Raw genomic sequence first — 27,500 nt, forward strand, 5'->3', positions numbered from 1 at the left:
CTCCTCCTCCTCCTCCTCCTCCTCCTCCTCCTCCTCCTCCTCCTCTTCTTCTTCTTCTTCTTCTTCTTCTTCTTCTTCTTCTTCTTCTTCTTCTTCTTCTTCTTCTTCTTCTTCTTCTTTTCTTTTCTTTTCTTTTTCCTCCTCCTCCTCCTCCTCCTCCTCCTCCTCCTCACCATTATTCCCCCTGATGAAATGCAGATTTTTAACATTGGTGGTGGAGAATGGCGCGATAAAAGACTAGGATAGTGAAAAAAAAGTAATACGTACTCGCATATCTGTATTTTCAGACACAAGATAAGTCTCATATACTTTAACTGGTAGGCGGAAATATGGAAGGTCATTAAATTGAAGTAGTCTGTGCAGAAATTGGTTTTCTTTGTATAGTGTTGATAAAAAGCGAACGATTTTATGGTACACTTATATAAATTATTCTTGTGGGATCTTTTGTGTTGTATTGATGTGTGCAGTGTTCTTAGATATTTTTTTTTTATTACACGCTTGTTAAACGCGGTACAGAATGCTATGTACAATATCTGTAGTTTAGAGATTAAAATTTTCCATTCTTTTAAGCCCTTCAGTACCATGACGCGTTTTCATATTTATTCTGTTTACTGTATGGCGATTTGATACAGCTTCAGAAACTTATGTGGGGATTGAAATAGTGAAGACTCAGGCCATTAACCTTCTGACATCCATAGACCCTTCATAATGTAAATAAAATCGCCTAATCACACCCAAACTCAAGATAAATATGCGTCCCAGTACTGAAAGAGTTAAGTGTGTACAATATCTAGCTTGTGAAAAAAAAAAAAAATAAATAAATAAATAACATCGTCTTTAAGAGTAAAACAAGAGACTGCATAATTATCACCCTTTTCCTGAGGCTCGTATTCTCAAACACTGCTGTTCTTCGCCTCCACTATTTCAAAAGGCTTTATCTAAATTTACATGAGTTTATAAGGTTTTTTTTTTTTACCGTTCTAGAGGCAGAATGACAAGATTTCTACTTTATTAACTGGTGAAACACTCTTGAAAACCCCGCAAATCATCTCTTTGGCTTCGGCAAACAGTCGTGGCGAGAGAATAAAGCTTATTTAAGGGTATTTTTATAGTTCTAGAGGCAGAGTGACAAGATTTCTACATTATGAACTGTAGAAACACTCTTGAAAACCCCGCTAATCATTTCTGTGGTCTTGGAAAATAGTCGTGGTGAGAGAATAAAACGTTTTTAGGGATGTTTTTATGGTTCTAGAGACAGAATGACAAGATTTCTACATTATTAACTGGAGAAACACTCTTGAAAACTGCTAATCGTCTCTGTGGCCTTGGAAAATAGTTGTGGTGAGAGATTAAAGCATTTCTGAGTCTTCAATGCCTTCCTCCACTAGTCCCTAATCCACACTGTCTCGTATTTGGTGGCCACTTGTATCTGCAGATTGTGGATGGAGTAGGTGGAGCCTGGGATGGGTCGGGAGTGGACCAGGCGGTAACCATAATACTCGAGCCCCAGCAGGAGGTGATACATGCCCTCCAGGTCCTTGAAGTGGTCGTCCGTGGCGTAGGGAAGGTGCAGGAGTAGTCTGATCTGAAGGGGTAGTAGTAGTAGTAGTAGTAATAGTATTGGTGGTGGTGGCAGCAGTCGTAGTAGTAGTAGTAATAGTAGTAGTAGTAGTAGTAGTAGTAGTAGTAGTAGCAGTAGCGTAATAATAGTAGTAGTAGTAGTAGGAGGAGGAGGAGGAGGAGGAGGAGGAGGAGGAGGAGGAGGAGGAGATGGAGAAGAAGAAGAAGAAGAGGAGGAGGAGGAGGAGGAGGAGGAGGGGTGAGACTATTGCAGGTGTGTGTGTGTGTGTGTGTGTGTGTGTGTGTGTGTGTGTGTGTGTGTGTGTGTGTGTGTGTGTGTGTGTGTTGGTTCTGGTGCGAGCTGACACTGTTTGTAGTGTGTACGTGTAGAGTGATTAGACCGACTTGTAAACAGATAGACATGTTAAGTGGCGTGTCTTTGTCAGTATACTCAACACGCAGACCTCTTCACTCACTCACTCACTCACTCCCTTCCTTCTTTCCTTACTTACTTAACCACTCACTCACTCACTCACTCACTCTCTCTACTTTGACAATCATTTGGTAACATTCACAACTGCATAAATCTACATGAACACAAAGGAAAGACAGAGAGAGAACAGGACCTAAGCGCCACCTATCTTAACAACAGAACCTTCCACAGAGACAAGGAAAGAAAAAAAATAATAGAAAACCCGGATCATGTCAAGATTATCGAACCCTCCAGCTCGCCTCGTATCCTGGCTCCACCTTTGCTGCTCCGTCACTCTGCTTGTATGACGTGTGAATGAAAACTAGCCTAAACTAACCTTGACCCAAACTTTAACCTAAGCTAATCTGTGTTAATGTTATGATTAGGTTAGGTTAGGTTTAAGGTAGGGTTGGTATGGGTTATATTTTTTTCCTACGTCGTGTCAGCTTAGTGAAAGAGCTGCAAAGGAGGAACCAGGAAACAAGGCGAGATGGAGGATTCGCTATTCTTGACATGATCTGAAAATCCTAAAAAAAATTGTAGGTTGATATGTAAATAAACAGCCCAGGTAGTGAAATGGTCCTGAAGAGAATGCTGGACACCTTAATGTAACCAATGGAGATGTTGTGACAGGTAAAACTCGTATTCTCAACACTTATGTGCCTCACCTCCACTATTTCAAAAGGCTTTGTTTAAATTTACACGAGTTTTTAAAGGTGTTTTTACGGTTCTAGAGGCAGATTGATAAGATTTCTACATTATTAACTGGAGAAACACTCTTGAAAACCCCCACTAATCATCTCTGTGGCCTTGGAAAACTGTTATGGTGGGAGATCAAAGAGCAAATACGGGGGTAAGGGTTGCCTGACTTTCCTCCCGCTATGTAGGCCGCTGTGTCTCCCCGTGTTTACCTGCTTGATGTGGGTGAACGCCTCGTAGCCTGACAGGTAGAGGGTCTTCAGAAAGGTCCACTCGCTACCTTGTGTGGTGGTCTTCACGTAATGGATGGGCTTCCACTGTAGAGAGAGAGAGAGAGAGAGAGAGAGAGAGAGAGAGAGAGAGAGAGAGAGAGAGAGAGAGAGAGAGCGTTATTTACAGGTTAAAGTACTATTGTTCAAATTTTTAAGTGTCATTTGCTCATGGTATTAATTACGTTTGCATGCCTTTGTTTATAGTTTTTAAAAGTGTGTCTTAGTATTAGTTATGCTTTTAAGAGCTTTATTTATGTATAGGTAACATAATTTACACTTAAACCCTTCAGTACTTGGAGGCATTTCTACCTTGAGTTTTGGGTGTGATTAGACGATTTTATTGACATTAAGAAGGGTCTATGGAGATCAGAAGATTAATGGCCAGAGTCTTCACTATTTTAATACTCCACATAATTTTCCGAAGCTGTATAATAAAAAAAAGAATCACCATATAGTAAGCAGAATGAATATAGAAACACGGGTTAACTAGAATAATTTACACCTATATAGCATAATTTGGTACTCTTGCATAATTGAATACCATATAATTGAATGTCATATTTCCTGATACATAGATGACAGTGCGTTTCTAATATCCATCAGTCTTATTTGTGTTGTTCTGTGCATGGGAATCACGTCTCGGTCTCACCTCCCCCAACACTCACACAAAGAAGTAAGTGTGTGTGTGTGTGTGTGTGTCCATTACTTTCCACAGAATCACGCAAGGAACTAAAATAGACAGACTTCACAGTGCACGTAATGTCTTTTCCATTGTCTTACTTTCCCTGAAGCCAACACAGAGCTCAAAGGATTACAAAGGATAACACGCAGCAGCAGACCCTTTGATCCTCTCCAGATGGTTCGATTAAGCTGCTGCACTCCCACTGTTTGTAATGGAGATGGGGACAATGGAAGGCTCAGGATTCGTATTGTTAACTGGATAGAATTAACTTGACCAAACCTAACGTAAACTAACAACCTTTCCTATCCTATCCTGTCCTGTCCTGTCCTATCCTATCCTATCCTATCCTGTCCTATTTTTGCCTTTATTTCCCTGTTTCCTAAGTTAGAAGTTGTTACGATAAGACGCACAAGTGGCTGATAAAAAAAAAATCTTGTAAAAAACAAAAACAAAAGGAAATAAGTGAAGGTTAGGTTAGGTTAGAACTTAAACTAGCTTCACCTTACTTTACCTTACTTTATCCTACCTTACCTCACCTCACCTCACCTCACCTCACCTCACCTCACCTTACCTTACCTTACCTTACCTTACCTTACCTCATCTCACCTCACCTCATCTCACCTCAACTCAATTTACCTTACCTTACCTTATCTTACCTTACCTTATTATGTTATGTTCCTTAAGTTAAAAGTTACAATAAAATGCCGAAATGTTAAAGAAATACAATCTTAGAAAAAAAAAAAGATCTTAGTAGCATCTTAAAGGCAAAACGATCTCTTAACTAACCATGTGTGTGAGGAGATCGAGGAAGCCGTCCAGAGAGTACTTGTTGAGGCCAGGGGAGACGTTAAGCTCTAGTGGGTACAGGTACACGTTGGGCTTGATGCGTGTGTAGCTGTACTCTGTGTTGGCCGCCAGCAGATGAACACGACATCCGCGCTTGCCCATCTGCCGAGTGTTATAATCTTAATCCTCTGAGTACTATGACGCGTTTTCATATTCATTCTGCTTACTATTTAGTGATTTTGTACAGCTTCAGAAACTTATGTGCTGGATTGAAATAGTGAAGACTGTGGCCATTGATTTTCTGACCTCCATAGACCCTTCCTAATATCAATAAAATGGTCTAATCGTTCACAAATCTGAGGTAGAAATGTGTCCCAGTATTGAAGGGGGTAGACTCAGACACATCTCCCTCTTTTCTCTAAATAACTTATGTAACGTAGCTAATATAATCATCTCCCTACCACTATGTTCCTTTCTCCTTATCTAAGCTAAACTAACCTAAATACTCTTCCCTTGTTATGATGTTAAACTCAGACATATCTTCCTCCTTTCTCCAAATAACTTGTGTAACGTAGCTAATCTAATCATCTCCCTATTACTAAGTATGTTCCTTTCTCCTTATCTAAGCTAAACTAACCTAATTACTCTTCCCTTTTTTTAGTGTTAAGCTCAGACACATCCTCCTTTCTCCAAAAAACTTGTGTAATATGTCTAATTACCTCCTTACCACTAAGTATGTTCCTTTCTCCTTATCTAAGCTAACCTAACCCAGCTACCAATCCTTTTCTTAAAGCAAATACTTCACCTAGAGTCATGATGTTAATGAGGTGTGTGGTATGTTGTGGGTTCAAGTTGTAAGTTGTGTGTAAGGTGTTCTCTTCTATGTCAGTTTAATGTGCATAGTTTTTCAGTGTTTCCTGTAGAGTAATGTGAAGAATGTTGCTATAGGGCAGTTCTATATAAACTATTGTAATGACGCTTCTTTTTCATATACATACTACTGGTCCTCCTGCTTCTACCACCACCACCACCACCACCACCACCACCACCAGCACCACCGCCAGGCCACACAGCACGCCCTCCCTTCCCTCACCCGCCACTCACCGTTGCCTCAAACTTAATGTCGTTACGGTTGATGGCAAAGGAGTAGATGCGACAAGATTCCTGCGTTGGGGTCTCGGGAAGGTTGTCCAGGCAGATGTAGGTTCCTTCGTGGCCTGAGATCTAAAACACACACACACACACACACACACACACACACACACACACACACACACACACACACACACACACACACACACACACACACACACACACACACACACACACACACACACACACACACACACACACACACACACACAGGAAAAATAGTAATCATTTATAAAGATTTCAATACGTAATCAGTTTCATCTTTTACGTGTTACTAGAATTATTATTTTATTTCTTTATAGAACAGGATTATGATGTTATATTTAATCATCTGTTTATATATATATTCACCTTTCATCATGCACACTTTTTTTTTTCCTAACACTTGCACGAACACACAAACACACATACACACCCCACACAGATAGACAGATAGACTTGTTAACTCCAAATTAAGTACAGTTATTAAATTATTTGAACAAATTAATCTATGTAACAGTACCCATGATTGCATACACTAGCTCACTGTAGTCTAAGAACACCCACACACACCCACCCAAACCCACCCACACCCACCCACATTCACCCATACTCACATCCACCCTCAGACTAACCGTGCGATCTTCCGTCTCCAGCACTGAGGCGCCCGGGATGACTTGAGGATTGGTGCAGTTGGCGGTGGTGATGGTGATGAAGTCAAACAGATCCTCAATGCTGTTCATGAGGTAAGAGGGACGGGTTCTTGAGATGGTGGGTGTTTGTGACTGTCTGTGGGGGTGAAGGGGGAGGGTGAGTGTTGATGTGTCTGTCTATATCTATCTATCTATCCATATACTTATCTATCTATTTATGTATTTATGTATGTGTGTATCTATTGATAGTTCATACGCTTGTTTGTTTTTTCTTCTTTTTAACGCCTTCACTACTAGGACGCATTTTTACCTTGAGTTTTGGGTATGAATAGACGATTTTATTGACATTAGAAGGGTTTATGGAGGTCAAGAGATTAATGGCCAAAGTCTTTACTATTTTAATCCACCACACAAGTTTATGAAGCTGTGTCAAATCATCAAATAGTAAGCAGAATGAATTTGAAAACGCGCCATGGTACTGAAGGAGTTCAAGGAGGTATGTGTGTGTATTTTGATGCTGATGCATGTAAATAGACTGTAAGATGTTATTGAGTTCCTACAAGTGGTTACCTAATGGCTGACAACATTTATGAATAGGTAAATGGTTACGTTAAGTTAGGTTAGGTTAGGTTAGGTTAGCTTCACTTAGATTACATTACATTACGTTACGTCAGGTTACGTTGTTAGGAAACGTGCTTTTTATATAGTGATCCTTATACACAGAGGCAAAAGTGAAGGATTTTTATTTTCTTTACATAAGAGATCGACCAAATGGAAAGAAAATATGAAAAGACCAATCAAATACCGTTCAGAAAAAGAAGAAAACAGGACTAGAACCAAGAAAAACCCACTTAATGTCTTCATATTCCCAGTCACTTCCAAGATCCCAGAGTCTTACAGGGCACGACAACACCAGTATACCCAAGAACAAGGCATACATTAACCAGGTGTTTCCGGGGGCAACCTTCCCTGGGTGTAGATGTAGCCGTGGTGCAGGTAACCCCACTCACCTGAACAGCAGCGAAGTGATGAGGACAGAGTAAGCCAACAGGGAGCAACACACTACCACTGACACCACACGCCACACAACCCCTTCCCTGCTGTGCTTCCCTTGCATGGCCTTGGTGTGGCAGGGGGATGTTATGTTACTGTTCCTTCTGGTTGTTGCCTTCCTCGCGCCAGCACTCCGCCACGCTGGGGTTAGTGCTCGTTTTTCCTCATCCGCCGTCACCCGTTGTTTTGCTCGCCTTTTCCTGGAGGACACGAGCTGATATCTCATGCCACACACACACACGCACACACGCACGCACATACTCGCTTCTATCTATCCGTTTGTCTGTCTGTCTGTGTATGTTTATCTATAAATGTCTATCCATCTATATTTATTTGTGTATATTTGTCTTATTTATACAAAATGGGCTAAAGGAGGTATCTATCATTATTACCTTTATATCTATCCATTTATTTATCTCTATCTATCTATCTGTCTATTTATCTCTATCTATATCAATGTATTCATCTATTTATACCTATCTATCTACATCTATCTATTAGTTTCTTTATCTGTGTGTCTATCTATTTGATCTGCTCCTGCCATTATTATCACAGAGTAAATCCGCGTTTCATATTATAATCATGGCTATAATGTTATTCATAATATTAATGTTTCAGAGATGTAAACTGTAGCTTGTTGCTGTCATATTTATCTTCCTAACATCCACAGTAATATTAAAATGAAAACAGTTCTGTGCATTAGGAACGTATCTCTAAGTCAGTGTCGATTTGGTCTCGCCTTGCTCATGTACGAGAGTTCTCCCTCTTTGCACGAGAGCTCTCTCCCTTTGCACGAGAGTTCTCCTTTGCACGAGACTTCTCACCATTTGTACGAGAGTTCTCCCCTTTGTTCCTGGCCTATAATCCAATCAGTAGTGAAGAAACCTTCACAGTGTTGCCTTATCACCTGGCCAGTGCAATCAAGGTGCGATATGTACTGGTAAAGAGCGAGAAGAGACACAAGATAGACAAGATACGGAGCGGCTTCGAAACAAGGAACCGAAGCAACCGATTGCAACTTCCCCCTTGAGGCAGTCCCGTGCGATCCGTGTTGGCGCGTGTACGTGTTAGATGTGTATACAACCTTGATCACCAATTGCGGTCAAGGTGGAGCGGGACTGGCGAAACACTACCTAGAGTCCGCTCCCAAGGGTCCTGCAGGTGTGTAGAACAGGTAATGAGTTTAAGGACACGTATTCTCAGTTCTCGTGACGCAGCTGGGTGGAGAAACAGTACTGGCACCACATTATGTAACTGTATTTTAATGTATCCACTTCATATTCAAGAGAACTGTTTACCTAATGCACTTACTCAGTCCTGTTGGTGTGTATCATTGTGTTGGTGGTGTAGGGATGCGCGATGCTACAGAGGCTGTGTACTATTGCGCAGCCTCAAGGTCACACAGACTCCAGTTTGCTGCTAAGAGTGACCTATTTTACTTTGACCTGTTTTGCTGTTCTTTCTTCGCTCTGTTTGTTGAGGTCTTTAACTCCTTCAATACTAGGACACATTTTTACCTTGAGATTTGTGTACTATTAAGCCATTTTATTGACATTAGGAAGGGTGATGGTATGGAGGTCAAGAGATTAATGGCCACAGTTTTCACTATTTCTATCCCCCACATGAGTTTCTGAAGCTATATGAAATCACCAAATAGTAAGCCGAATGAATATGGAAACACGTCATGATACTGAAGGGGTTAAGCATACGTAGAGCATAAAGCCTGTATAGCGAAACATTATAAGATGAACACTATTCCAAGATATATGTAAAGCTGTATTGAACTGCTATGTAATCCTAAGTTTCAGATCTGATCCATGAATAACTTAACATTTTTATTTTTTTTTTTTTTGTGCGATGATATGCCGCTAAGTCTATTCATAGCAACAATTCCGTTTAGGCTTAGTAACCTTGAAAAGGTTGCTAGGAGAGACTGCACCGGGAAGTCTGATGCTCCTAAATGTCAGGCAGCGAGTAGAGTTTAGTGTGACACCGGCGGCGGCAGGGGTGTGCTGGAGGCGGCGTGTCACTCCCTCGCACCCCCTTACCTGGTCACAGACGGTAGTACTGAGCCACGGAGCCTCGCAGGACAGCTTTGAGGACTCTCTGGTGGTGGGGAAGAGAACTGAGAGCGAAACTTTGTGTATTATATTGTCAATGAATCAAAGATGATCGCCATGGCGCTGGTAGATGACGTTACTTACCCTCCCGGGTAAATGCCATGGAGTCATGGCATTTACCCGGGAGGGCGCGAAGCTGTCGGGAAGTGATGGTGAGCCGGTAAGGAATGTGCTGAGCCGGAGTGCAGGTGAAGGGAGGGCGGACTGAGGCTGGCACACCACTGAAAATGTAATCAGACGTATTTTTCTCAGTTTGGTAAAAAAAATATTACAAGACTGAGTTAATCTATCCTGTTCATAAGAGACAAGTGTTGCATTCGCCGCAGTACTCACATACTATTTTGTGAAATGACATTACTAAACGGAGACGCACAGTTTATCCTGAGTCTGTGAATGAAACGAACAGTGAATAGGGGAAATATAAACATTTTATTGAACAAACTGGTGACTGCCCAGCCCTCATGGCCCCTGCACGTGTGCCTCAGGCTGCCACGGGGGGTACCTCCTTCACTGTGGCCTTCACTGCACCTACTAAGCGCCCTGGCATATCCACTGGGGCACACAAGCGGCCCAGCAGGAACCAACCTCAAGGCAGGACACCCCCTTCTGGAGTCACCTCTGTAGAAAAGCGGTCAGTGGGTGTGAACCTGAAGATATCTCGGCAAGGGGAGCGCGACGGAAGCAGGACAGAGAATGTGGCGTTTGATCCTGGGGGAGGCGCTTCAGGAGGGGCGGTGGGGGAGGAGGTACCCAGACGCCCTAGGATACGCCCCGCCCCGCCCCTTCCCAAGCCTGAACCGAAAATAGTGAAGCCCAAAGGGAAGACGACGCAGAAGGAGTTCGAGCCAGAAGGTGAGTACTTTTTGGCTATTAATTTATTTTTGTATTTACTTAGTAAGTATTGTGATTTAAAGGCAACCACAGTGACGGATATTAAGCCAGAGTTTATTTTATTATTAACTTATTTCTTTTACCCATTCTTAACCCCTTCAATACTGGGACACATTTTCACTTTGAGATTTGAGTACTTTTAGACCATTTTATTGACATTAGCAAGGGTCTATGGAGGTGAGAAGATTAATGGCCACAGTCTTCACTATTTAAATCCCCCCACATGAGTTTATAAAGCTGTATGAAATCACCAAATAGTAACAGAATGAATATGGAAATGCGCCATGGTACTGAAGGGGAGGATTTTATTCTTGTTTGTATTATCCTTACTGTTGTATGAGCTTATATTCTCTTTTACCTGAGAAGACAAAAAAAAAAAAAAGAAAACTTCCTTGAGGGTTATAAATAGAACACCAATGTTTATTTATCTCCAGTACTATGACGCGTTTTCATATTCTGTTACTATATGATGATTTTATACAGGTTCAGAAACTTGTGTGGGGATTAAAATAGTAAAGACTGGCCAGTAATCTTTCGACCTCCATAGACCCTTCCTAATGCCAATAATATGGTCTAATCGTACACAAAATTCAAAGTAAAAATGTGTCCCAGTACTGAAAGGGTTAATGCTAAAATGATCGATTATGTGTCGGAAAAATAGAGGTCTGTCTTGTCCCTTGAGTCTTTCAGTTGATAGGCGCGTCAGATAAACCTCAGCCCGGCACAGAGCGAGCAGGGATTTGTGGACAGTTGAGTAAGTGTTGGCCGGCGCGGTGTTCATTCATCCAAGCGCTGGGTCGATGTGAGACTGAATAAGTAATTTGCGTGAAGTTCTAGATCTCTTGACAACAGGATAGCCTTGGGGACAGCTTCAACACACGACACCACCACCACCACCATCACCACCACCACCACCATCATCATCATCATCATCATCATCATCATCATCATCATCATCATCATCATCATCATCATCATCATTACCATCATTACATCTTACCACCACTACCGCCACCACCACCACCGAGTACTACTCACGTGGGGGGCGCCTCACAAGTGTGGTGAATATTCAGAGGTTGAATGAATCTTGTACATGGCAGTAAAAACATACTTTTCAGTGGAGCGTGAAGTCAGACGTGAAAGAAGATAGTTCATGGTGAATTAAAAAAGCGGTGGCGGTAATCACAGGTTAATTAGCTCGCGCAGGTGTGGAAGGTAGCACATGTGGCGTGGCGGCAGCAGCAGTACTGATTTTAAGGACGAGAAAATAATGTCGGTCCATGTTGGTGTAAGTTGAAATATTTTTATGTACTTCTTGTTATCGCATCATTTATCTCCATACTTCACATGTGCGTGTATTTAAAGCTGACGTTCACGGCCGTGTATCTTTTATGTGACTTATTTGCAGATTCCCTAAATTCAGCCGTAACAGTTTGAAGCTCAGCAGTCAGGCATGTCGAGGGGGCAGGACAGAAAGGTCACACAGTCCAGACAGATAGGCTTCACAATGACGCGCGTGTCCCGCCACCTCGGCTCTCATTCCATACCATAAAACTTGAAATCCTTGTCCCTTCCTATTGACCTGAGCCAACTCGCGCCCCTAGAGTCAGTCACAGAGCAGGACACTCATAGATCTGTCCGTTGACGCACACGATTCTCTGCTCCACACCCATCACAGTTTTGTCCAGCAGTGACCGGTCTGTCCTCATCCTTTAATGTTCTCACACGAGGAACAGTCACGCGTTGGTTAGCGTTGTTGCGTGACGGGAAGGCAAATGCTGCATGTTGATCCCCTTATCGCTCGAGTCTGGATATTTTAAAGCTGCGCCCATCATGGCTTGTTATGTTTGGGGGACACTGAAAGCAGGGCCGCCGCGGGGCTACCATGACAGCGTTATCTGCCCATCTCTGACCTTACCGCGTCCCTTGTGGCATGGAGAGAAGGGAGGGGAGAGGAGGGGAGGGACTGGTTGGTCTGGGAGTGTGTGGCAGCCGCATCCGTCGCCAGGCAACACAGAAAACTGGCGCCGCCACAACACAAGGGAAGGGAATTGTTGACGCTACCGTTGAGTGTTGGCGAGGCGACCATGACTAATAATGTGTCACTCCTGAGCTACACACACACACACACACACACCTGCTGGGCACACGGATAACTGTTGATCTGGCCACACTACTGTTAGTTCCTCCTGCCACTGACGCCTCATTACCTCACTCACCACACTCCCATACACACACACACACACACACACACACACACACACACACACACACACACACACACACACACACACACACACACACACACACACACACACACACTGTTATTACGCGGGAAACATTACCCAGGTCATAATTCAATTGTAATTCTTGTAGTTCATATGTCTCTCTCTCTCTCTCTCTCTCTCTCTCTCTCTCTCTCTCTCTCTCTCTCTCTCTCTCTCTCTCTCTCTCTCTCTCTCTCTCTCTCTCTCTCTCTCTCTCTCTCTCTCACACACACACACACACACACACACACACACACACACACACACACACACACACACACACACACACACACACAGACTATCCTTATAAACGAAAAGCATAATTTTATTGTGACTGCAGCATTCCGGGAAGCTTGTGTTGCTGCACTAACAGTACAGTCTTGGAAGAGTCGAGCGCAGCTGTAGACGAGGGTGATTTGCATTCACCACACCCACACTTGCTCTCCTCTCAATTTGTTGGCTCAAGGACATTTATTTTTCTCTCAATTCGTGTGATGAAGGAGCTTGAAAGTCGTGAGTTTTGAAGACATGGAAGGAGGAAGAGGATGATGATGATGATGATGATGAGAATGATGAGGAGGAGAGGAGGAGGAGATGGAGAAGGAGTAAGTGAACTGGTGGGGAAGGTGAGGGGTTAGACAGAGGCAGGGATTGTTAAGACCACCAGCACGCAATTAAGAATATAGTTTCTTTTCATTGCTGGTTCACATTTGCCGTCTGTATTGCAAGGAGGGGCAGCAAACAATAATGCAGCAACGATTTGCACAACATGTACCATAAAAGAGGGAAAACTATCTCCTAAAATTGAAGTTTTGTGACTCGAGACACCTGTGACTCCCCTTAAGGTGAGGGGACTGCCTTGCTCCGGAGGATGGGCGGAGAGAAGGTGAGGGGGAGAAAGAGGTGAGGGGAACCGGAGGGGCAGCGAGGCTCCTCCCACTCGGGTGTGCCAGTTGTTACTCGCTGGTCGTGGAGGCCGTGTCGCCGCCTCTCGCTCCGTCGGGACAGTTTCCGCAGCGCATCGTGACAGTGATCAGGACTGGGACACTTTTGAACAGTGACTGAACCACCTCAACACCTGTGGCTACGAGGCGTGAAGGTAAGCCTGCATGGAGGCGGCGAGGAGATACGTGGCGGCCTTTGTCATGTGAGGGGAAAATAGTAAAGGTTTCCACGTACGGTATGTGGGTGAGCGGTGCCTGCAACAATCACACACCGCAGACCTGTCAAGCTGGGAGTGTAAGCCGTGGGTGAAGGCGATGACCCGTGACACACCGCATTACTTATCTTGTCACCTCCAGTTACATCTTGTCTCTTCCCTGGCGGGCGGCCGCGTGGGTGAGCGAGGGGCTGAGGGTTGCTTGGGAACTCTATGGTGTTATCGATTCAGCGTGTGTCTGATTGGGGAGTACAGTGCCATGCGGGCCGCGAGCACTGTACTTCCTACCTCGGACCACATGGCGGCGGTGCGTGGAGGCGACGGCTGCCTGCTGACGGGGATAAGCTCAGTGTTGGGGGCCTGCTGGTGTTCATGTAACGATGATGATGATGATGATAGTGGTGGTTGTGATCTGTGTTAATATTCGTTAGCGTTGTTGATGCTTTTTTGTTCTTCTTTTTTTTGCTTCTGCTTCTGCTTCTGCTTCTGCTTTTGCTCCTGCTTCATCATCATCATCATCATCATCATCATCATCATCTTCTTCTTCTTCTTCTTCTTCTTCTTCTTCTTCTTCTTCTTCTTCTTCTTCTTCTTTAGCGCTTCACGTTTACCTATATATTATTCAAATCGCGTAATTTATCGCAGATTCGGGAAGAAAAAAAAAGACTTGTATTGCAACATTGTACTTCCATACTACTACCAGTAATGAAAACAACAACAAGAACCAGAAAGATTAATATCGATAATAGTAATAGCAGCAGAAACACGAAGTCGTTCATACACTCCCTTCCAGTAACAGAAATCCATTTACCGCGTCAGTCTCTTATCCCGGCCAGCGCTCCACACAGGCCAGGCAGAAAGTCAGACAGGCAGGCAGGCAGACATAGGAGACATCCAGCAATCTCATCACTTCTTAACAAAAACACTCTCGCCAGTGTCCCCCGGTATAGAACAGTGCGGGTAGTGGGGAAAAGCAATCACTGCCCTGAGCCCTCCCATATTCACGCAATCACGAATATAAAGTATAAAGATCCATTCTCTTGAGTCCGTTCGCTTTTGACTTGTTCCATATTACACACACACACACACACACACACACACACACACACACACACACACACACACACACACACACACACACACACACACACACACACACACACACACACACACACACACACCATACCTTTGCAGTAACCTAAAGCGATTCATGCGAGCGAAAAAATCACTTTACCTCACAAAGCTTCTCGTAAACGTCTTGCAAACCTGTAAAAAGGAAGGAAAAAGGAGGAAAAAAGCAATCTACTAAACGTTAAGAAAAGTCGTAAGAAAAAACGTTAAAAAGTTGCTCAAAACGTTTTCCTTGGAGAGAGAGAGAGAGAGAGAGAGAGAGAGAGAGAGAGAGAGAGAGAGAGAGAGAGAGAGAGAGAGAGAGAGAGTTTAACTTATCCCAGAATCTCATTACTTATAAAAAAAAGATTACCGAATAACTTTGAAAACGATTTATATCACAAGAGGAATTTAAAATCTCATTATAAAAGAAGGAAAAATACACGTTTTGTATCAGCGAGGATAACAAAATTAGAGAGAGAGAGAGAGAGAGAGAGAGAGAGAGAGAGAGAGAGGTGCTGTGGAATCATGCGTGCTTTGGGGTCTGAGGGGTCTCCAAGTGCAAGGGTTTGAATCCTGTCCACGGTCCGATTGTAGGTTGGGCTTCCTCACTCGGGGCAACGGTTTCCTAGCGGGTGGGCTTTGAGATAGGAGTACCACAAAAAGTATTCCCTTTAGCCCAGAAATTCCCGTGAAAAACCCACATGGTATAATTAATAATAAAAAAAACACCGCAGTGAAATGAAACAGAGAGAGAGAGAGAGAGAGAGAGAGAGAGAGAGAGAGAGAGAGAGAGAGAGAGAGAGAGAGAATATTCACCTGAGTTATGTAGGGAGTAAGGCAATTAATTTATCCCATTTCCTAATATACGAGACTTCTCTTACTAAGTGACGCGTGGAAGTGCGTCATGAAATACATCAACGTAAGCTGTTAATCATTCGCTGTATGGAATGATCAAACGTTCAAATGTTTCGTCTAAGCGCCATATTCAGAAACGCTTCCCTCTCTCACGGCGACCATTTTCAAAGGCAACAGAGACAAGTAGCAGAGTTCTAAAGACTATTTGTCCTGTTGGTGATGCAGAAAACTTGTTAACGTGTCACTAGAATTACAGGAACACCTTTAAAAACCCGTGTTACTTCAGGTAGATCCCTTTGAAAAGAGTATTTATCCTGTTGATAATACAGAAAACACATTAACTTGTCACAAGAATTACAGAAACACCTTTAAAAACCAGTATCACTTCAGCTAGAGCCCTTTGATAAGAGTATTTGTCCTGTCGGTAATGCAGAAAACTTGTTAACATGTCACTAGAATTACATAAACATCCTTAAAAACCCTGTCATTTCGACCAGAGCCCTTTGAAAATAGTGAAGGTGCGGCACAAAGTGTTTCTAAATATGGACTAAAGTTTCCTTGTATTTCCGTGAGAGAAGTGTTAGGGTGAGCAAGTAATGGTTTTGTTAGGTTAAATTAGGTTAGGTTAGGTTAAATAAGGTTACAAGTTTAGTAATGGTGGTGTTAGAGTGAGTGAAGGCATTGAAGATTAGTTTAAGGTTGCTTAGCTTACTTTAGGTTAGGATAGGATAGGATAAGTTTAGTAAGTAATGCTTGTTAGTGATGGTGTAACTGGTAAAAGTGATTTCGGAAGATTAGGTTAGGTTAGGTTAAGCAAAGAATAGTGTTGAAGATAAAGAAGATAACGGTTTCATTAGGTTAGGTTAGATTAAGCAAAATATAATGTTAGGATGATGAAATTGATGAAAGTAATGGAATGGTGTTAGAGATAATGAAGGAAATGGATGTCAGGTTAGGTTAGGTAAAAGATGATGTAAGAAATAGTGAATACAACAGTTAGGATTGGTTAGGGTTAAGTTAGGTAAGGTTAGGCATGTGATGGTGAAGGGATAGGTGAAGTTACGTTAAGTTTGGTTAAAGATAGGTTAGATTAGGTAAAGGATGGTGTCAGAGATAGTGAAGGTAACGGTTGGTATTGGTTGCGTTAGGTTAGATAAGGTTAGACATGTAATGGTGAATGGACTGGTTAAGCTAGGTTAGGTTAGGAAAAGGATGGTGTTAGAGATAGTGAAGGCAACAGTTAGGATTGGTTAGGTTAGGTTAGGTTAGGTAATGTTAGACATGTGATTGTGAAGGGGCTGGTGAGAAGAAGAATGCAGTGCCCATAATGGAATAGTTGTGAGTCTCATTGCAGTATTTGTCCAGGAGGGTAATTCAGCTCTGCATTACCATTCCCCTTCCGGCATGCAAGTCAGGAGGGAGAGATGAAAGGGAAGTGCCTTATAATTTTCACGAATTTAGAGCCGTCAGCTGTAACTACCATGGTATTCTCTCTCTCTCTCTCTCTCTCTCTCTCTCTCTCTCTCTCTCTCTCTCTCTCTCTCTCTCTCTCTCTCTCTCTCTCTCTCTCTCTCTCTCTCTCTCTCTCTCTCTCTCTCTCTCTCTCTCTCTCTCTCCAACCCTTCAACCCTTCAAAAACCCAACTTTCCCTAAACACAATACCTTCCCAGTTAAGGAAACCAAAGTAAGAGGAAAACAGCACTAAATTCTTGACCTCTAGCGAATTTTGGACCAAGTTTCTTCCTGCCTTTACTTCCTTAACTTTTCAAGCGCACTCGCTACTAGCCAACAGCCCCGTAAATACAGCCCCCAAGCAGGCTAATGTCCCTCTCACTGCTAAAGTTATCCACATCCGCTCTGTAAATGTTTAGTACCGTGAAGGAAGGGAGCGCCACGACCCAGGGAGATTTAGAAGCTTGTGGACTCTCATAAAGACAGTTTTTTTTGGATATTTTACTGCTGGATAATTGTTCTTGTAAGTTTATTGATTTTTAGACTTTTTTTTTTATACGAGTGTTAATTTAATTGGTTTGTAGTGTGAAAGTAAGTGTTGATCCCTTGTTTTCTCTTGTGTGTGTTCTTTTTAAGTGATCCAAGTGTTTTTAAAGGCCTTGTATAACAGAAAATGGGTAAAAGATCACAGGGATTTAATATTTTCTCTCCTTAAACACTTCAGTGCTATGACGCATTTTCCTATTCATTCTGCTTACTATTTGGTGATTTGACACTGCTTCAGAAACTCATATGTGGGGGATCAGAATAGTGAAGACTCTGGCCATTAATCTTCTTACCTCCATAAACCCTTTTTAATGTCAGTAAATATCGTTTAATCATACCCAAAACTCAAGATATAAATGCGTTCCAGTACTGAAGAGGTTAATGGTGTATAGTGAGTATCAAAGCATCCATTAATTTCGATATGACTTAGCGTGTTTCAGTAACCCTAGACGATGTGCACTGAATGATAACGAAACTACATACACCATATAGTTTAAATGACATAATCACCTTTACCTTCAGTGATGTGTTCCGAAATGATACCCAAGAAATACCAACAAATAGTCTCCCTTACACGAAAAAAAAAAAAAATCCACTTTAGGAGGACCCTTAACATGCAGACTGTTAAACTGCTCACTAAAATCATGAAAACACCCTTGCGAACCTTAACAGCATCCACTACAGCCTGTAAAAGTAGCGGAGATGAGACCTTGGAACGTTTGAGCAGCACTTCACGGGGTTCTCCGGCGGGAATCTCCTCTGGGCCTGTTATTTACACGTCTGGCACTAGCTGGAAATATTTTGTCTGCCTGTCGAGCCAAGGATTCTGTGACCTCGCGTCGTTCTTGAAGGAGGAGGAGGAAAAGTAAGAGAGGATTGATATGAGAGTCCTGTATATAATTAAGCGGCAGTGTGAGCCATGTAATTATCCAGGTCTTAAGGTCACTGGTGGTGGGGAGTAAATAGAAACGTCGCTTTAGTGTTGGTGGTGTTTATTGACCGTGAAGGAAAGGCAGCTCATCCACCGGCTTCCTGTAATAGCGTGGAGTAACCTTGACCGACATCCGTGAATCTTTAGCGGCGCTGCATGGAGGGGATCATACCTGCTGCGAGAGGGAAGACGAGGAGGGGGTGACCGTGGAACCAATTCAAACCCCCCCTGGTATGAGATAAGATAACACGCCTTTGTCAAGATGGATGTAACGTGAAATTTGGAGATGGAGTCTGTATGATAAAGTTCCGTATAAAGATAAATGGAGCGGGAATTATGATTAGAACCGTTGTGAACCCCATGGTGTGAGATAAGATAAGAACATAACACGCCTTTATCACGATGGATATAACGTGAAATTTGGAGTTTGGAGGCTGCACAGTAAAGTTCCATATGAAGATGAATAGATAAATGCAGCAGGAATTAATGATTAGAACCGATTCGAACCCCCGTGTGAGATAAGATAACACGCCTTTGTCACGATAGATGTAACGTGAAATTTGGAGTTTTGAGTCTACATAAAGTTTCATATAAAGATGAATAAATAGATAAATACATAGACATAATAATAATGCATAGACAAAATTGATCAGATATAACTCGGCGTTCAGTGTGGGAAGCGTCATGTGAGGAAAGCATGCAAAAGATGTGTTGAATGCTGGGCTGGGAGGGACGGAGAGACGCTTGCTGCTACCTATTGCGAAGCCAGAGGAATCAGTCAGATGCATTTAATACCACCACCACCACCACCACCACCACCACCACCACCCCTTGACACACTGACACACCCAGAAACACTCACCCGTTTTTTTTTTTTTTTTTTCCTTCTTTTATCGTTTTCTTTTATCACTTGTTTACAGGCCAAGGTGTTTACTGCACGACATTTTTCTCTCTTTTTTTTTTTTTATGGAATACCACCAGGATAGAAAAGAAGAAGAAAGGATTAGAAAGGATAAGAAGCAACAACTTATCTTCATGTCCTTCCTTGGTTGTCTCACTTCACTTGTTTTGCACTGGTGGAAAGTCGATCACGTCACATTTTTTTTTTTTTTTTTTTTTTTGCTTATTAGATAACTTTTTATTTTTTTTTCTGTGTTCTATTTGTTTATTCTAGTTTATTTATTCTATTTATTTATTTTTCTCCAGCAGTTGTCTTTAGGAGCAGCGCAGTGAGTGGGAAAGGTGGATTCTCACATATTTTTGCCCTTTGTTGAACTTTTTTTTTTTTGGCACTTAAATGGAAAAACTAATAGATAACTTGATTTTTTCCTTTTTTTCTTCACTTTTCTGTTTTAAGAAGTCCGATCACGAGCAATGAGAGAGAGAAAAAAAAAAAAAACCCTACTTTATGATATCACAAATAAGAAACAATAAAAGAAAATAATATACGGTTTTTAATATTTATCTTTCGCTCTCTCTATATATTTAATCTCTTCAGTGCCGTGATTCGGTTCCATATTCATCCTGCTTACTGTTTGGTGATTTTATGCAGCTTCAGAAACTTATGTAGGGATTAAAATGGTGAAGACTCTGGCCATTAATCTTCTGACCTCCATAGACCCTTGCTAATGTCAATAAAATGGTCCAATCATACATAAATCTCAAGGTAAAAATGTGTCTATAGGAACAAGCGAAGTCCCACAACCACACTTAAGCTCTATAAATATCCCATAACATTACATCCATTTACTGTAACGAACAAAATCCCATAGCAACACTTAACAATTCTAGTCTTCCATGTTCCTTTTCCTTTTTCCCCTCTTTTTTTTTTTTTTTAATTCATGGAGGGACCACACCACCCTTCCACTTGGCGCTTACTTGGTGGTGCAAAGAGGCTCTTCGTATGCGAGGGAGGGCGCGAGGGTGGGCAGGGTGTCAAGGCTGCAAGGTTTGGGAGTTCAGGTTACATTAGTTTTTCGGAGCAAGGTCACACAGCCTGCAAACTGCACCCGTGGGAGGCGGAGAGAAGCAGAAAGGTAATAGCCGACGGAGGAACGTATAGAAAATGAAAGCGAAAGAATAAAAAAGGAAAATTACTTGCTAAAATAAGCGGGAAACAAGGCCAGAGAAAGACACGAAGAGAGGAAGAGGAAGAGGGAGGAGAATGAGATGGAGGAGGAAGTAGAAGGAAAGGAAAATTCTCCACCAGAAAGAAAAAAAAAAGTGAAGGGAAAATGGAAGAAAGACACGCAAAGAAGAGAAAGAATGACTGGGAAGAAGCTGAAGAAAGGAAAGAAAGAAACGAAAAATGAAAGATGTCTATAATCAAAGGAAACAAAAGCGAAAGGAAAACGGAAGAAAGACAGGAAGAGGAGGAAGGGGAGGAAGAGAATGAGGCAAAGGATGAGAAGTGAATAGGTGTGGAAGGAAGCTGTGAGGGCGGCGAGGAAGGCGCCATGATAGACTCCTTTTGTGAGGCAAATGTGGAGGAAGAGCCAAATGGGAAGAGATAAGGACTGCCCCGAAAAATGAGAGAGAGAGAGAGAGAGAGAGAGAGAGAGAGAGAGAGAGAGAGAGAGAGAGAGAGAGAGAGAGAGAGAGAGAGAGAGAGAGAGAGAGAGAGAGAAACGATAACACAAAATAAAGCATTAGTAACACAAACAAAAACACACAAACACAAAAGAATAAGAAGGTACATAAACACAAGAGAGAGAGAGAGAGAGAGAGAGAGAGAGAGAGAGAGAGAGAGTGGTATAATGTATGCGATATTCATCTTTGCAAATACTTGGTGTTTGATAAGCAGGGCAAAACAAACACGCTTGAATAATTCCAGCTAACACGGAAAGGCCAAACAGTGTGTGTGTGTGTGTGTGTGTGTGTGTGTGTGTGTGTGTGTGTGTGTGTGTGTGTGTGTCAGTAATTCCTTGGTATGTAAAGTTTCATTAAGTCACGTTATGATTTTTTCCCTTTTTCTAGATTTGTTTCTATTATATGGAGAACAATTTTTTTTTTTTTTGCTTTATTCTCAGTACGTTAGTGTGTGTGTGTGTGTGTGTGTGTGTGTGTGTGTGTGTGTGTGTGTGTGTGTGTGTGTGTGTGTGTGTGTGTGTGTGTGTGTGTGTGTGTGTGTGTTATACCTATCTATCAGTTCTCACATTACATCTATACTTTATTCACTAAGGTTTCAATTTCAATAGTACAAATGTATCTTATCACTTCTTATCTTTTATCTCCCCTCAAAAAGAAAATAATACACAAAACAACTCATGAATTGACCACAAAGACTACTTACCTTCCCTCTCTCGTTAGGGAAAACAAATGTGGTTTACCCTCACTCCACTGAAACCCACACGACCACCAATACCTCTGTCCGCGCTTTAATACTCTTGTTTATGGCCACTCACTAACCCAGCGGCCAGGGAAGGTATGGATGTGACGGTCATGTTGGCAGGCCTGTGTGGGGTGTCGGCGGGCAATACTCATATACCAGTCAACAGAGTCACCAGTGGCCATTTCAACCCCTTCATTTCTCTTTCAACACATCTTTCCTTAATTTTTTAACTCTGAGACACGTGTACTGGCAAGAAAATGAAAAAGAAAGCCAATATATTTCTTTTATTTATTTATTTATTTTTTTTTATATATATAAGAGGGAGAGCTGCCAAGAGTTAACAAAGAGTTACCAGTGGCCATTTCATTTCATTTCTATTTCAACACATCTTTTTCCTTAATTCTTAATTCTGAGGCATTTGAACCTGCTAGAAAATGGAAATTATAAGCAGTATTAATATAATGCACAGTTAGCGGAGTCACAAGCGTGCAATTCAATTCTTTCATTTATGTTTTAACACAACTTTTCTTAATTCTTAACTCTGATACACTTGTACCGGCTAGAAAATAGAAAATACAGGGAACACTAATATAATGCAGAGTTAGCAAAGAGTCACCAGCGAGCAATTCAATTCTTTCATTTCTATTTCAACGCATTTTTTCATTAATTCTAGTCAGACATTTGTACCGGCTAGAAAATTGAAAAAATTGCCAATACTCCAGCAAGAGAGTTAGCAAAGAGTCACCAGTGGTCATTTCAGTCCCTTCATTTCTATTTCAACACCTTTTCCTTAATTCCAGTGAGACATTCATACTGGCTAGAAAATGGAAAAAAAGAATACCCAATACTCCTACAAGAGAGTTAGCAGAGAATCACCAGCGGGCAATTTAACTCTTTCATTTCTATTTCAACACATCATTTTCCCTAATTCCATTGAGACATTCGTACAGACTAGAAAATGGAAAAAGAATATCTAATACTCCTACTCCTAGCAGAATCACCAGCGGGGAATTCAACTCTTTCATTTCAATTTTTTCCTTAATTCCAGTGAAACATTCGTACCTGTTAGAAAATGAAAAAAAAAAAAGGCCAATATTTCTACCAGAGAGTTACCAGTCACCAGCGGATGATTCAACTCTCATTTCTATTTCAACATGTCTTTTACCCTAATTCCAGTGTGACTTTCGTACCAGCTACAAAAAAAGGAAGATATATCAGTTTTTTTTCATCCCTTTGTCTTGTTTATGCTTATAGAAACTCCACATATTGCTTTTAGTGGTGTGAATTGTTGCAAAGCGCAGTGAAAGGGAACGGTTAGTGCTACCGAGGAAGCTTACAGGAGTGCCTGACTAGGGGAAGAAATTAAGGTTTGTGTGAGATTGCACGATCCTTAATTTGCTCCTTGTTAATTAAGGGAAGGTTGGTACACACACTCATTCCCTTACACACACACACACACACACACACACACACACACACACACACACACACACACACACACACACACACACACACACACACACACACACACACACACACACACACACACACACAGAGAGAGAGAGAGAGAGAGAGAGAGAGAGAGAGAGAGAGAGAGAGAGAGAGAGAGAGAGAGAGAGAGAGAGAGAGACAGACAGACAGACAGACAGACAGACAAAACAGACAGACAGACAGAGACAAACAAAACAGACAGACAGACAGACAGACAGACAGACAGACAGACAGACAGAGACAGACAGAGACATACATACATACATACATACATACATACAGACAGACAGAGAGACCCCTAAGACTCAATGCAATGAAGGGATACTAACTTTTCTCCAATACGTGAACCATGACCTTTGAAAAACACTCCACTCGTATTAAATTACTCACTCAGAACCCCATGTAAGCAGTATCTTCTTTCGTGCTTCCCTTCACTTTTCATAGACGCTCAGCAATTACTTAACCTCGTGAATATTGATCCTGATTACACTAAAGTCTCTCGGGAAAGGCAATCTATCATCCTGGAAAATCTTTATTGTATAGTTTTTTAATAGAGAGTGCTGAGTAAACCCTTGATTTCCGTGGCTTTCTTAGATTAGATTAAACGTTTTGCCAGTTATTTTTTGAAGGACAGTGCCAGTGAAAATTAAGTGATTGAGTTGTTTAGACGAATTACTTATGGGTATCTGTTTCACTTCCCTTTTCTGTTCCCTTCGGTACTGAGACGCATTTTTTCTTCTTCTTTTTTTTTTTTTTTTTTTTTTACTATGAGTCTGGGTGCGATTAGACGATTTCATTTACATTAGCAAAGGTTCATGGAGGTCGGAAGATTAATGACCAGAATCTTCACTATTTTAATCCCCACTTAAGTTTCTGAAGCTGTATAAAATCACCAAATAGTAAGCAGAATGAATATGAAAACGTGACATGGTACTGAAGGGGTTAAAGTTAGATTAAATGTTTTGCCAGTTATATTTTGAAGGAAATTGGTAGTGAATGAGTTGTTCAGATGAAATACTAAGTGGATTCCTGCTCATTTAACACCATCATTACTGGGACGCATTTTTACCATGAGTTTGGGTACGTTTAGGCGATTTCATTTACATTAGCAAAGGTTCATGGAGGTCGGAAGATTAATGACAAAAATCTTCACTATTTTAATCCCCGCTTAAGTTTCTGAAGCTGTATAAAATCACCAAATAGAAAGCAGAATGAATATGTAAACGTGTCATGGTACTGAAAGGATTAACGCAACTCTAGTTCAATTTTGCAAGATAGTCTCAGTGAAAAGGAATAAGTGACTTGTTCGGACCAATTAGTGCTGTCTCGCTCATTTATGCTCAGTGAAATTATTATGTTCAGGGAAAGAGAAGAGGAAAAGTGCTCGGGCTCTGAAATAACACGCGTCACATTGTCATTAGCAGTAAAAGTGAGATTTTTATTCCTGTCCGTTGAGAGGTGACGTCCGTGAAGTGGTAATGTTCGTCTCTCTCTCTCTCTCTCTCTCTCTCTCTCTCTCTCTCTCTCTCTCTCTCTCTCTCTCTCTCTCTCTCTCTCTCTCGAATTTTAATATTTTCGTGATAATTTGAACTTGTAATAATAAATAATGCTCCGGTAGATTCTTCATATTAAAAAGCCATAGAGTTTTCACCATAGAATTTCAACCATAGAGTTTTCATCATTGTTTTCACCAAAGAATTCTAACCATAGATTTTAACCATAGCGTTTCCATCATTGTTTCCACTGAAGAATTTTAACCATAGATTTTATACCATGACTATACTTATACAAAAACAGCCATAAAGCTCAAATCAGCCTTGAGTGTGCTAGTGGGAGACAGGACAGACATATTTCCTTGTTTTATTTAGATATATTTCACTCGTGTGTGTGTGTGTGTGTGTGTGTGTGTGTGTGTGTGTGTGTGTGTGTGTGTGTGTGTGTGTGTGTGTGTGTGTGTTAGCTTGGCCAGTGTCCCAATGACGTAAAAAAAGGCAACAATTTATATTTATGGACGTTCGCCGCTTTGTAAGTGAGTTGGCCCACACCAGGGACGGTTTTGTTTTCAGTAATTGTGTCATGTGGTGTTGTTCCATTTTCCTCTTTTCTCTCCTTTCTCTCTCATCTTCCCTTTTTACTTTTTTCCTTTTTATTGAACTTTTTTTTTCTCCGCTTATTTTCGTCTCTCGTTTCACTCTTTCCATGTTTTCCCATTTTAGTTACTTGTCCTTTTCTTTCTCTCTTTCTCTTGTTTTTCAGGTTTTTTTTCCTTTTATGCAGCAATGTTTGGAAGATGAAGTGTTTGTGTTCGTCATTTGAGCAAAGTTATAGGAAAGTTACGTTGCCCTTATTCGTTTCCATTTTATTAATGTTACAAAAGTTACGTGGATCCATTTGAAATTTTCCGTAAAGTTAGAAAAAGTTATCTTCCCATATTTAGCTTTAAGAGATAGCACACCGTATATTATTATTACCCTATAAAAGACAATGCGTAATTTTCTCCTTTATCATCAACAGCACTATGCAAAATATCTTTAACCCCTTCAATACTGTTACTTATTTTTACCTTGAAATTTGAGTACGATCAGACCATTTTATTGACATTGGGAAGGGTCTGTGGAGGTCAGAAGGTTCATAGCCTTAGTCTTCACTATTTTAATCCCCACATGAGTTTCTGAAGCTGTATAAACTCACCAAATAGTAAGCAGAAAGAATATGTAAACACGTCATCGCACTCAAGGGGAAAGGGACTTATTTTCAACACAGCTATATCAAAACAAAGCAACACTTCCTCCTTTACTCGAAACACACTAGCGACACTCAACACATACCAAGACAGCCCTCACCCAGACAGAGGAGAGTGGAGCGTGATATAAAATTCTGGATGGGTGGCAGTGAAGTAAGGTAAGAGGTGTGCAGGGCGGTGAGGTGCGGCAGAGGTGTGCGTGGCGGTGTGTAGGTTAGGTTAGGGTGCCTTGTGGTGGTGGCCTGGTTACGGCTGGTCACGTTGCTGTGTGTAACGCGGGTGCTTTGGGGCGAGGCGGCTTGTAAAATGGTCATGTCGGACAAACGGTTAACCCTTTTACTGCAATGGCTTTCCTTTGTTAACATTCACAGCTGTAAAACAAATAAAATAAAACTTTGCGCAGTCACATAGATTAAAAAAAGAATAGGAGGGTGATTTTATATTTTTTTTCTAGGCTGTAGTACAAAATTAAGCATCTGAAAAGCTGTAAGTTATTATGGGAAAAGTTGTCTGGCAGTGAAACGGTTGAACTGCTGCGGCAATGTGCGGCAGTAAAGCAGCAGCGCACGTAGGCCGTCAAGGGTGCGTGCCGTCCTTAGCTGCCTTCACTTAAAGACCGGCAGAGGCGAGCCAGTGCATGACACGGCTGGATGAACTCTGCCGCAAACACACCTTCCTCTTTACTAAAACCTATTCACACTGTGTCGGCTGATTTACAAAAAAAAAAAAGAAAGTTTTTACTTCAGAATTGCAAAAAGAACTTTACCCTTCCCCTAATTAGCTGATCAAGTCTGAGTGGCCATTGCAAAGGAAGAATTTCCCTTTCTCGTGATTAACTGATTAACTCCACCGCCTGCAGGGAATACTAATTACCCCATCAATTAGACAGCTGTGTGCCGCGGCAGTGACTCGCCAGACTGGAATCATGTTGCTCTAGGGAGGCGTGACAGCGGCGGCGTGCCGGCAAATGGTGCGTGTAAGCATGGCAGGCAGGGAAGCATTGCCCGGGAACCTGCAACGCTCCGTCCCCTTTACGCGAGACAACGGGACACTTCAGACTGTATCAGAGGACGCTGTTCTCTCTGCAGAGCAATTTCTCTCGCAGGAAAATTGCTTAGGGTGTGGCACTTTTGGGTGTGTCGGGTGTGGGAGGGGCGGGAAGGACAGGAAGTGCGGGGAACGGAGCGCAGCCTCATCTCGCCGCCTTGACTCAGCCTTCCCAGCCTCCTTCCCGGTCCCCAAGTGCCTCCCGCTAATGGAATGACTGTCTCGTGAATATGTAGCTCCTGGGTT

The 27,500-nt window shown here is 41.9% G+C and overlaps 2 protein-coding genes across 2 annotated transcripts in view; one reads left to right on the plus strand and one right to left on the minus strand.

Annotated features, from left to right (window-relative positions):
- Positions 1-1,236: 1,236 nt before the first annotated feature.
- On the minus strand, positions 1,237-7,494 carry LOC123504353 (methyltransferase-like protein 24). Its single transcript, XM_045254818.1, has 6 exons — positions 7,266-7,494; positions 6,238-6,391; positions 5,576-5,695; positions 4,472-4,633; positions 2,944-3,048; positions 1,237-1,585 (listed from the first exon to the last, which is right to left on the minus strand). The coding sequence occupies exons 1-6, from the start codon at positions 7,370-7,372 to the stop codon at positions 1,385-1,387; spliced, it is 849 nt and encodes a 282-aa protein (XP_045110753.1). The 5' UTR covers positions 7,373-7,494; the 3' UTR covers positions 1,237-1,384.
- Positions 7,495-13,533: 6,039 nt separating this feature from the next.
- Positions 13,534-27,500, plus strand: part of LOC123504354 (serine/arginine repetitive matrix protein 1-like) — a 93,619-nt gene continuing 79,652 nt past the window's right edge. The window contains exon 1 of the mRNA XM_045254820.1: positions 13,534-13,685. The gene's annotated coding sequence lies outside the window, so the exon portion shown is untranslated. The remainder of the gene's footprint in view (positions 13,686-27,500) is intronic.

The sequence above is a fragment of the Portunus trituberculatus genome, chromosome 15 (assembly GCF_017591435.1).
Source record: "Portunus trituberculatus isolate SZX2019 chromosome 15, ASM1759143v1, whole genome shotgun sequence".
NCBI lineage: Eukaryota > Metazoa > Arthropoda > Malacostraca > Decapoda > Portunidae > Portunus > Portunus trituberculatus.

What these genes read in the sequence shown, in the direction of transcription:
- LOC123504353 (XM_045254818.1), bottom strand. Translation starts at nt 7,372, where the DNA reads ATGCAAGGGAAGCACAGCAGGGAAGGGGTTGTGTGGCGTGTGGTGTCA. An exon ending in ACATTAAGTTTGAGGCAACG is followed by an intron (nt 4,634 to 5,575) that starts GTGAGTGGCGGG and finishes AACACTCGGCAG; the next exon opens with ATGGGCAAGCGCGGATGTCG. An exon ending in CGTTCACCCACATCAAGCAG is followed by an intron (nt 1,586 to 2,943) that starts GTAAACACGGGG and finishes CTACCCCTTCAG; the next exon opens with ATCAGACTACTCCTGCACCT.